The 10,982-nt window shown below is 37.2% G+C and overlaps 1 protein-coding gene across 1 annotated transcript; it reads left to right on the plus strand.

Moving 5' to 3' along the window:
• The first annotated feature begins 6,631 nt into the window (after positions 1–6,631).
• LOC128196726 (uncharacterized) lies at positions 6,632–9,560 on the plus strand. The gene is made up of 4 exons (XM_052878238.1): positions 6,632–8,218; positions 8,338–8,561; positions 8,639–8,896; positions 8,969–9,560. The coding sequence occupies exons 1-4, from the start codon at positions 6,632–6,634 to the stop codon at positions 9,558–9,560; spliced, it is 2,661 nt and encodes an 886-aa protein (XP_052734198.1).
• The last annotated feature ends 1,422 nt before the right edge of the window (positions 9,561–10,982 follow it).

Here is a 10,982-nt window from a genome sequence, read left to right on the forward strand (position 1 = left end):
AAATAAAGTAATAGTGTAATATTACTTTTTATAATTAAAGACATTTAATTGATAACCCAACGATTGAAGTGAAGAATCGTATGCCCAAACACATGTTAAAAAAATATTAGTCTGGTCCAATGATTAACAAAACAAGGATCACAATTTTACTCTGACAGTTTAATAAATGTCTGTCATAACAGTAATAACAGAATGATTTTGCATGGAAATTGGACAATAACCGGGGTGAGTTAGTTTCTTGTGCTTTGAAATATTTTTCTTCTCTCTTATTTAGCAGATAATATCAACAGAACTAAAGAGTATAGAAAAAGAGATTTTTGCACAAGTAGTTTTATACTGGTTCGGATTAACAAATCTCACGTCCAATTGTAAATATCTAAAAGAGAAGATTAACTAATTTACTAAAACAAACAAACAAAAACTTATAATCACAAAGATAAAATTTAAGGTTTAAAAACACCTCTCTTGACGCATAAGAGATGAGATTTGTTTCTACTAACACACAAGAGATGAGACTCACTTTCCCTGACACACAAGTGATGAACATTTCCTCTGTCACACAGAGGATGATCGCTTCTTAAAAACACTTCTTTTAACACACAAAGGATGGACACTTCCTTCGATGCTCCACAAAGGATGAATATGACGCTCCACAAAATATGACCTTTACCTTCGAACACTTCCTCTGACACACAAAGAATGATCACTTCTACAGAACACTTCCTCTAACACCCAAAGGATGACAGGTTTTTCCTAGCAACAGTAACAATACTTCAACAACTCTGCCAACACCAAGTTTCCCAAGCCTCTAGAGAGTTTCACAAGATCTCTAGCTTTCACAAGTGATTCAAAGTGTTGGGGTGTCTGGTCTCTGTTCAGTTTTCTTTAGAATGAGAGAATGAGATTCTATTTATAAACTCAAGCAATGGACACCTCTAAAATTTAGTTTTTAGCCTTTCTTACTGAAAAATCATATGCCTAAACACATGCTAAAAAATATTAGTTTGGTCAAACGATTAACGAAATAAGGACCACAATTTTACTTAGACAACTCAGTAAATGTCTGTCAGAGTAGAACCAACAAAATGAATTTGCGTGGAAATTGGACAATAACCAACAACTTAGTAATATCACCCTACCACGCACAACATTTTTTAACGTTGTCCATCCAAATTAACGGCAAGTCCTAAATTGATCCAATTTTTCACATTCAAGAACCTAATTGAGAGATTTTACCATACGAGGACCTAATTCAGAAAATCCTACAGAAATAGAGATGTTCTAAATGATTAAACCTAAAAATAATTACGTAAAAAAATAATTATTTTCTAATAAAAACGTTGTCCAATTATTTATTTTATTAAACACATAATTTATTTTTTATTTACTAAAAACTTTCTTTTTATGTATTAAAAATATTTTTTTATTTATTAAAAAATAAAGTTTTCCAGTTGTAAAATAATATCACAAAAATATATCAAATTATGTATCTCTTTATACAACATTATAGATGAAGAGAAAATGGTATAGTATTATATATATATAAAGTTATACAGAAAAATTATCTATAAAATATGAATTTTGATTTTATCGTATTGGTTTTATTTTTGTTTAAGAATATTATATATTTTAAAAGGTGGTTTTAGGAAATCGGTTTTCTCCCCTTGGGGAGGAAAATGTTTTTAGGAACCTACCAATCTTCTTTCACCCTTTTCACTTTAATTCAATATTTGTCTTCGCTGTTTTCAATTTTCAAATTCCTATCAGCTAAACACACCTTTTACTTTTGGGTATTCCACAAAGACAGAAATAATTGGTAGTATCATACGTCCAAATTTCAAAAGTTATAACTTAAATGATAAAATTAACGTATTTATAAGAATTAAAATAACAATAAAAATTTAAATTTAAAAATTAAAGTGGCTTCATATGAATTTATATAATCTTTTCAGTTCTAAAGACTAATAATAATATTTAACTTTTTTAAGAGCTAAAATTTTCGTTTACCCTAAAATCCTATTTGTACTATTGACGCCATCGCTTTTGTTGATTTTCCATTTTGTCTTTCACCAATTGGTGTATATGGACCTCCACAAAGTCTTTGAATACGTGTGGGGACAAGGGATTCAATTAATTATTATTACGAGTAGGTTATATTTTATTTTTTAAAATTAAATATGAGGAGGGTTATGTTTGGGTACATGTTTTATTTTAAATTATTAAATATATTTTTAGTTTATTTGATGTTTTGTTTTGAAGTTTATTAAATTATAACTTTTTATTTCTGAAGAACACACATCAAAATATAACAAATAACTTATCAATTAATATGATAATCTTACGTCAAAGAAAATATTTATCTTCTTCTTGAATCTATTGGCAAACTAAGGTAATATTATCTATTGAGACATCTCGTTTGAATCGGTTCATGACCACAACAAAATAGATATATTCAATATCTATCATAATAATCTTATGAACAAGAACTATTTAAATTACAATTATATCATAATGATAATAAATTCTAAATTATAAGAAAAAACACTTTATCAAAAACTGTGACATCCCAATTATATACATCATGCATATATAATAAAGACGTCATCATGCATAATATAGGAAAGCAGTCAAGAGTAATTAAGGATTACAGTCATCCTCAGAATAGTGCGGAAATTGACAATACGATTATTGGAATCTCCCATGGAAATCACTGAAAATTTAAAACTTAAAATACACACAAATATAATTAAACGAGTTCACGAAATAAGAATTAGTAATGCTAGGTTGCAGCACTGCCGTCTCCATCAAGGGTTGCTCCCAAGGTATCCTCCCCGCCATCTGCTCCCATCCAAGTGGATGATCATCGCCAAAGAAACATACCCAAACAGCACATAACACAAACAATGCAAGGGTGAGCTAGATATAAAAAGCATGTTATCATACATAGATTCATATGAAAGAACAGTAAATTGACATTACAAGACTTGTTACTTTATACCCCGACTTGTTACTTTATAGACCGACTCGTCCGGACTAGAATGATTACCGAGCTATGGCGGGTCTTGCACTCGTGGTGGTTTTATAGAACTTGAGCACTACCGCTCTGGCACTACCGCCTGGTGAAACTTTGGGGCACTCCCGCCCGGCCACAATCACGAGGTTAATCCGTTATCACTCACCTTGGATCATATGGAAGCACCCAAGACTAGGACCTCCTGCTACTCCTCACCACATGGTTCAATCCTCTCTACATGAGAAGAAATACCATTGGAGCTTCAGGATGACCCCCAAAACTGAGCTACCATGTAATCATTCTATACAACCCCAAAACACCACCATGTATCCTCTCCTTGAGGATCATGGAATTACGTCCATGAATCATATTGTTACTCTGAAACTTAACCACAATTATGAATAATCAGATACCGCCATATTAACACAACAAATCCGACATATTTCATACATTCATATATTTCATGTCATAGATAATATTTCAAACATTGGTACATAATTCAATCCAAAAGCAAAGGAACTTAAAATTCAACATATTTGTAAAATACTATTTGGACAAGTACTATTCACTGGACACTATTGGACGAACGCTCACTCACTGTTTGGACGAACGCTCAACTATTTGGACGAACACCAACTATTTGGACGAACGCTCAACTATTCGGACGAACGCCAACTATTCGGACGAACGCCAACTCTTCGGACGAACGCTCAACTATTCGGACGAACGCTCAACCATTCGGACGAACGCCAACTATTCGGACGAACGCTCAACTATTCGGACGAACGCTCAACTATTCGGACGAACGCTCAACTATTCGGACGAACGCCAACTATTCGGACGAACGCTCAACTATTCGGACGAACGCTCAACTATTCGGACGAACGTTCGACATGCAACTTAAGGACGAACGCTCTCTGGACGAACGCTCACTGGGACGAACGCTCGCTGGGAAGGACGAACGCTCTCTGGACGAACGCTCACTGGGACGAACGCTCACTGGGAAGGACGAACGCTCTCTGGACGAACGCTTACTGGGACGAACGCTCACTGGGAAGGACGAACGCTCTCTGGACGAACGCTTACTGGGACGAACGCTCGCTGGGAAGGACGAACGCTCTCTGGACGAACGCTCACTGGGACGAACGCTCACTGGGAAGGACGAACGCTCTCTGGACGAACGCTCACTAGGACGAACGCTCGCTGGGAAGGACGAACGCTCTCTGGACGAACGCTCACTGGGACGAACGCTCGCTGGGAAGGACGAACGCTCTCTGGACGAACGCTCACTGGGACGAACGCTCGCTGGGAAGGACGAACGCTCTCTGGACGAACGCTCACTGGGACGAACGCTCGCTGTGAAGGACGAACGCGCTCTGGACGAACGCTCACTGTTTGGACGAGCGTCCCATACTAAGACGAACGAACGCGGACGTTCGTTCAGAAACGAACGCTCGACAGTTGGGACGAACGTTAGGCCGACTACTATTTGGTCGAGCACTGTTGGGACGAACGTCCAATTTTGATTCACAAAATTGAACGTACGCGCGTTCTGCAGAAACGCACCAGAGTTCAGTAACCCAGAACACTTCATTTTCAACCTAAAAATGCTCAGATTTGCTTCAAAGACAGTAAAATTCAATAATCAAACGAACAAAAATCTAACTCCCCTTACCTCTTGAAGACTTCTTTGAATTTATCTCCAAAGGGTTTGATCCCCTTCCAACTTCAAAAGTTCTCCACTTCTCCTCTTTCCGAGAACTTGCAGCCACTCTTCCACTCCTCCAGATGCAGCACCAAAGCCTCCTTGCACTTCAACAGCTCTCCACCTCACGTTCTCTCAGTTTTGCAGGAATGATTTCCACCCCAAGCGCAGAACCCATACTCCCTTTTTATCTCCCACAAGCCTCCCATTTTTCCTTTCTATGGGGAAGCAACGTTGGCTATCTCCTTGTGGCCAACGTCCCTTCCTTCCCCCTTTCCCCCGTTGTTTTGTTTTTTTTTTTTTTTTTTTAACTAACGATTCCTTACAAAAACAACTCTTATATATTTAAGATAAAGAAAATTATTTTTTTATAAATGTAAAATTATTTTCATAATAATTGGTTCTTAGGTAAATGTATATCTTTTCAAAGTAAGTTGTTTGTTTGAGGATGAGTACATTTTATAAGGAGAAAAAGAAAAAAAGTGCATGAATTATTATCATTGTTCAGTTCAATTTTGTAGATATACCAAGAAAGAAAATAGAAATATTCATATATAATTTCAGGTGCATATAATTCGGTTGAGTTAGTCTTGACGGAAAATTAATCAAATTTGATCGAATATATCCTGATTGAAAATTGTCTAAATTTGTGTTAGAAGTCTCACATCGACTAGAGATAAGGCCAAATTATAATATATATATATATATATATATATATATATATATATATATATATATATATATATATATATATATATATATATATATAAATGTGGGATGCAAACCTCACCTTACAAGCTAATTTTGTAGGGTTGAGTTAGGCTTAAAAATCACCATGGTATCAGAGTTTGGTCGAATAAGTTCTAATCGAAATTCAAATGAATCAACCCTTGCCAAAAATCAGTCAAATTTGGTGAGGAGTCATTAGTAGTCAAATGAACTATAACTTTAAATACTCTTAAACAAGTAAAAGATATAAAATACATTAGTTTTAAATTAATGAGTAATTAATTGAATTATAATTTTAAAGGTTCGGTTTTTATAATTGAACTATAAAATGATACTGTTCAATTTTTTTTAGTCTTACTCATTACAAATTTCACTAAGGCTTAATACCTCTTTTTGTCCCTCTTTATAAGGGAAATGTTCAAGTTTGTCCTATCTTTTTTAAAAAGTTCAATGTGGTCCCAAGTTGTGAAAAAAATGTCCAATTTAATCCTTTTTGGTCACGGCGTTAAATATTTAACGATCCAACTAACAGCGTGGACTGATCTGTGCAACGTGGCTGTTTACCTTCGTAACGTGGCAGTCACAGTGTTGTTAATTAAATTTCACGTGGCAGTGGCAGATTAAAAAATTCTGAGTTAGGGTTTAGGTATTCGAAATCGCGATTTGGGGATAAGCATCTTGGAGGAACTGGAAATCCAAATTGGGTGATCTTGAAGGTGAAATCTATAGAGCAAATCCAATTCCGCAAATCAGGTTAGAGTTTACATTTGATAATTTGAAGTGTTTGAGGTTTTTCGATCTGTTTTCATTGTTGTCGCGTTTCGGGAGGTTTAACTATGGGTGAAATTGTTTTGTGTGAAAAGTTGTCTTCTTTTGATGCATGATAGTGGTCCTATAGGTCTTACTGTAACTGAAATTAGTGGTCCCCCGTTTGCATTTGCAGGGTTTGGGTAGGGATGTTTGATGACATGTTTTGGGTAGTGGTCCACCATGGTGGGACCTTGATCAAAGAAGTCCCCTTTAATTATATAGGTGGGGAGATAGTTAATTGGGACGTAGACCCCGATAAATGGTGTTATTTTGGAGTATTAGGTTCACTTAACCATATGGGTTACATGTAAGTAGAAGAATTATATTACAGTGTCCAAGATGTTCTACATAAGGTTGATGATGATAAAGGAGCTATGAACATGATGAATGTGGCTAAGTATTTGGGGAAAGTGAACCTGTATGTTGTGCATGGGGTGGACGAAGCAACTATCTTAGAAAATGATGAGAATGAGATTCTTTTGCTATGTGAAGGTCATGCAGAGAGTGGTGAGAGTAGTGGCGTGGGAGGAGAAGCACATGTTGAGGGTGGTGAAGAAGGAATTACAGACGTAGTGGAGGGTGCAGTGGAGGTTCAGAATGACTATGCAGTGGATGTTGACAATGAGGATGCACGGGATGTTGAGAATGACGATGCATTGGAGGTTCAGAAGGAGGATTTACTGGATGTTGACAATGAGGATTGGTTGGATGTTGAGCATGACGATGCATTGGAGGTTGAGAAGGAGGATTCAGTGGATAATGAGGATGTTGAGCATGAGGATGCAGAAGATGATGAGGTTGCAGTGGAGGTTGAGAATGAGGATGAAGTTGAGGATGTAAGTGAAGAAGCATTGGAAGTGGATAATGAGGCTGAAATTGAGGTCAAAAGTGAACAAGTACTTCACGTGGACATTCAGGATGGAGGGGAGGTTGATAGTGAAGAAGAAATGGAAGTGGAAGTGGAAGTGAACAGTGATGATGAAGCAGGAATGGATGATCTGAGTGGTGATGAATACGTGGATGAAGACAGTGAAAAAGAAACCCAACAATGTAGGGGTTTGTCAGATGATGATTGTGAGTCTGATAAGCTTTTAACTCCTGAAAATAGTGCAAGTGAGGAGGATGACAATGATGATACAATATATGTAGGTCCTTTCTCAAAATATGCAAAACAGAAGTCCATGGTAGATTACAAGTGGGAAGTGGGCACTATTTTTACTAACAGGGAAGAGTTTAAGGATGCTATTAGAAGGTATGTTGTTCATGCTGAGAGGAATCTAAAATTTATCAAAAATGATAACCGTAGGGTGAGGGTGACATGCATGGGTGGCCAAGGTAAGTGCCCATGGCTAGCTTATTGTGGTTATTTGCCGTCACGAAAAATTTGGCAATTGAAGAAGATAATTGATACTCATAGTTGTAGTAGGCAACTTAATATTAAACTGATGAATGCTAAGTGGTTAAGTCAGGAAATAGATAGATCTTTAGTTGAGAATCCTAGTTTAAAGGTGAATGATATTCGTACTAAAGCATTAAGAAAATGGAATACAAATGTTTCAATATCCAAGGCAAGAAGGGCAAAGTTAATTGCCACAAGACAGGTTGAAGGAGATTTCAAAGAACAATATAAAAGGGTGTACGACTATGGACATGAGCTGTTGAGGTGTAATCCAGGGTCAACAGTGCAGATTAAAGTTGACTTTCATAATGGAGACCCAATCTTTCAAAGAATGTATGTTTGTCTCAAAGCTTGTAAAGATAGTTTCATAAGCTGTAGGCCCATTATATGTTTAGATGGATGTTTTTTGAAAGGTGTTTACAAGGGGGAGCTGCTGACTGTTGTTGGTAGGGACCCAAACGATCAAATGCTACCCCTTGCCTATGCAGTAGTAGAAGTGGAGAACAAAGACAGCTGGACATGGTTTTTGCAATTGTTAATTGAAGACCTCGGGGGCACTGCCGTATGTGGAGGGTGCACATGGATGTCAGACCAGTAGAAGGTATAATGTGCAGCGTATTTTCATTTTTAGTTAATGCTTTTGTATAGGATATGGTTTTATTACTAAATTTAATTGTGCAGGGGTTAGTCTTAGCTATCCAGGAGCTTCTGCCTCGGGCAGAACAAAGATACTGTTTAAGGCACCTTTATGCAAACTTTAGGAAAAGGTTTGGTGGGCAGGTATTAAAAAATCTGATGTGGAGTGCTGCAACCACCACATATCCCCAGGCTTGGGAGAGAGAAATGCTGAAAATTAAAGAAGTCAATGTTGAAGCATATAAATACCTCATAGCAATTCCCCCTAGGTAACCCACTAGCCATTATATATACTTTAGTGTCACAGATGCATTGTAACCCATTTGAGAATTCTTTTGTGCAACAGGTTTTGGTCAAGGTCTCGCTTCACAGGTCAACCAATGTGTGATACCCTTGATAACAACATCACTGAAGCTTTCAACAGTGTTCTCATTCATGCAAGAGGAAAATCAATTATCACAATGATGGAGGATATCAGAGTGTATCTCATGAAAAGGTGGGCCACCAATAGAAGCATGGTGGCATCTATGGACTTCACAATATGCCCAAAGATAAAGAACAGGCTTCAGAAAGAATGTAATTTGTCAAGATTTTGGCTGCCAAGGTAATGTTATCACCACAGTTTATATACATTTTGTTATTTACGTTCATTATTGATGTGCTTCATTGCTTTCAGCTGGGCTGCACGAAAGATCTTTGAGGTTAGGCATAGTTCATCCGTTGGGAACAAGTTCACAGTGGATCTGGACACTAAAGAGTGTAGCTGCAGAAAGTGGATGATCAGTGGCATCCCATGCTGTCATGCAATTGCAGCAATGAACTACTGTAATGTTGATCCAGACAATTTTATACCCACTTGCTTCAGAAGATCCACATATGAAGAGGTGTATGCATCCATAATTTTTCCACTCAATGGTCCCCAACTATGGCAAACCACAAATTTCAATGATGTACTACCACCACTGATAAGAAAGTTGCCTGGGAGGCCAAAGAAAAAACGGAAGTTGGAGGCATGGGAGTTAACTAAGGACAACACTCAAATGCGTGTTGGAGGGCATAGGAAAAAGTGTACCATTTGCCGTCAGACAAAGCACAACAGGAATAACTGCCCTTTACGGCCCCAACCAGCAGAAGCAACCCAACCACCAGAAGCAACCCAGCCAACACAAACAACCCAGTCACCAGAAACAACACAACCATCACAGCCACCTCCAAGTTCCCAATCATCCCGTCCAACAAAATTCAGAGTTAGAAGAAAAGATAGATAGATAGATGAATTGGTTTATTATGTACTGTACTATCTTTATTTTGGTCACATACATGTATTGTCTCTTTAGATGAATTGGAGGTTATATGGATTCACTATCATGTACTTTGGTGACAAACATGTACTGCCTTTATTTAATGAATCAAAGTGGTTTCATCATGTTTTGGTCAAAGCTTGTACTTAGATTTGTAATATGTGCCATTAGTCATCATCATATGCATTATTGGGTTGATCTATTTCAATATTTTTAAACCAAATGGGGGACTGATTCGAATAATCTCCACTGAATTTAACTTCATCTATTCTATTTTTAAACCAAATGGGGAACTGATTCCAACATTTTGTACATTGCATTGCATAAGTAATGTTACACCAACCAAAATACCTTCGCATTGTCAACGTACTTTTTTCAAGCATCCAAATACATAACAGTATTAAGCCAACTTATAACAAACACCGAAATTCACGATCTAACTAAATCAACCTAAACACAACTTCAAAATGACAAAGTCAACCACAATACACACACACAAAGCTACAACTAACAACTTCATCCTTTTCTGCATTTTCTGCAAATCCTTCACTGCATTTTCCAGCTCACTTATTCTCTTCAGAATTGTGCAATCTTTTTCATCAACGTTGTCTTCACAACACCACTTGAAAAAGTTACAGCAGCTCCCAATTGAAGATTCACCCTGTTACTCACCATGTTAGGGAATCTATGAACAAATGCATCAAATCAACTCAAGAAATCATTAACTGAGAAGGGTATACTTCAAACCTTGTAATGAGGACAACCCCAAAAATTTCTCCCAGCATTCTTCGTAGTTCTAGCCACTTTGATTACTGCAGTATCACCATAGTAACAAGTAGGGATTAACCCACCTCCCATACAAGCACCACCATGGGACGAACGGGAAGATCCTTTGGGCCAACTTTTCGAAAACGAAGAACACCCTTGGGAACCCATTCCTATGTCTCCCCAAACACTTCCCAATCCTCAAAGACCAATTCGGAGGAAACCAAACCCTATGCCTTTACTTAATGAAAATCACTGCCGCCACGTGAAATTTAATGAAAAACACTGTGACTGCCACGTTACGAAGGTAAACAGCCACGTTGCACAGATCAGTCCACGCTGTCAGCTGGATCGTTAAATATTTAACGCCGTGACCAAAAAGGATTAAATTAGACACTTTTTTCACAACTTGGGACCACATTGAACTTTTTAAAAAAGGTAGGACAAACTTGAACATTTTCCTTATAAAGAAGGACAAAAAGAGGTATTAACCCTTTCACTAAATATGTTATAAGAAAAAAAAAAATAGGAGATATGAAATAATGGTAGTCAATTGGCCATATTAGATAATGACATTTTGTTTCGATGATTATGCCAGATCCTCCATCTCATTATCAGTGATTT

Source organism: Vigna angularis, chromosome 5, assembly GCF_016808095.1.
Source record: "Vigna angularis cultivar LongXiaoDou No.4 chromosome 5, ASM1680809v1, whole genome shotgun sequence".
Classification (NCBI taxonomy): domain Eukaryota; kingdom Viridiplantae; phylum Streptophyta; class Magnoliopsida; order Fabales; family Fabaceae; genus Vigna; species Vigna angularis.

Bases quoted from the DNA above. Each gene is read 5' to 3' on its own strand.
- LOC128196726 (XM_052878238.1), top strand. From the start codon at position 6,632: ATGAACATGATGAATGTGGCTAAGTATTTGGGGAAAGTGAACCTGTAT. The intron at 8,219-8,337 runs GTATGTGGAGGG...TTAATTGTGCAG, and splicing joins AAGACCTCGGGGGCACTGCC to GGGTTAGTCTTAGCTATCCA. The intron at 8,897-8,968 runs GTAATGTTATCA...CATTGCTTTCAG, and splicing joins TCAAGATTTTGGCTGCCAAG to CTGGGCTGCACGAAAGATCT.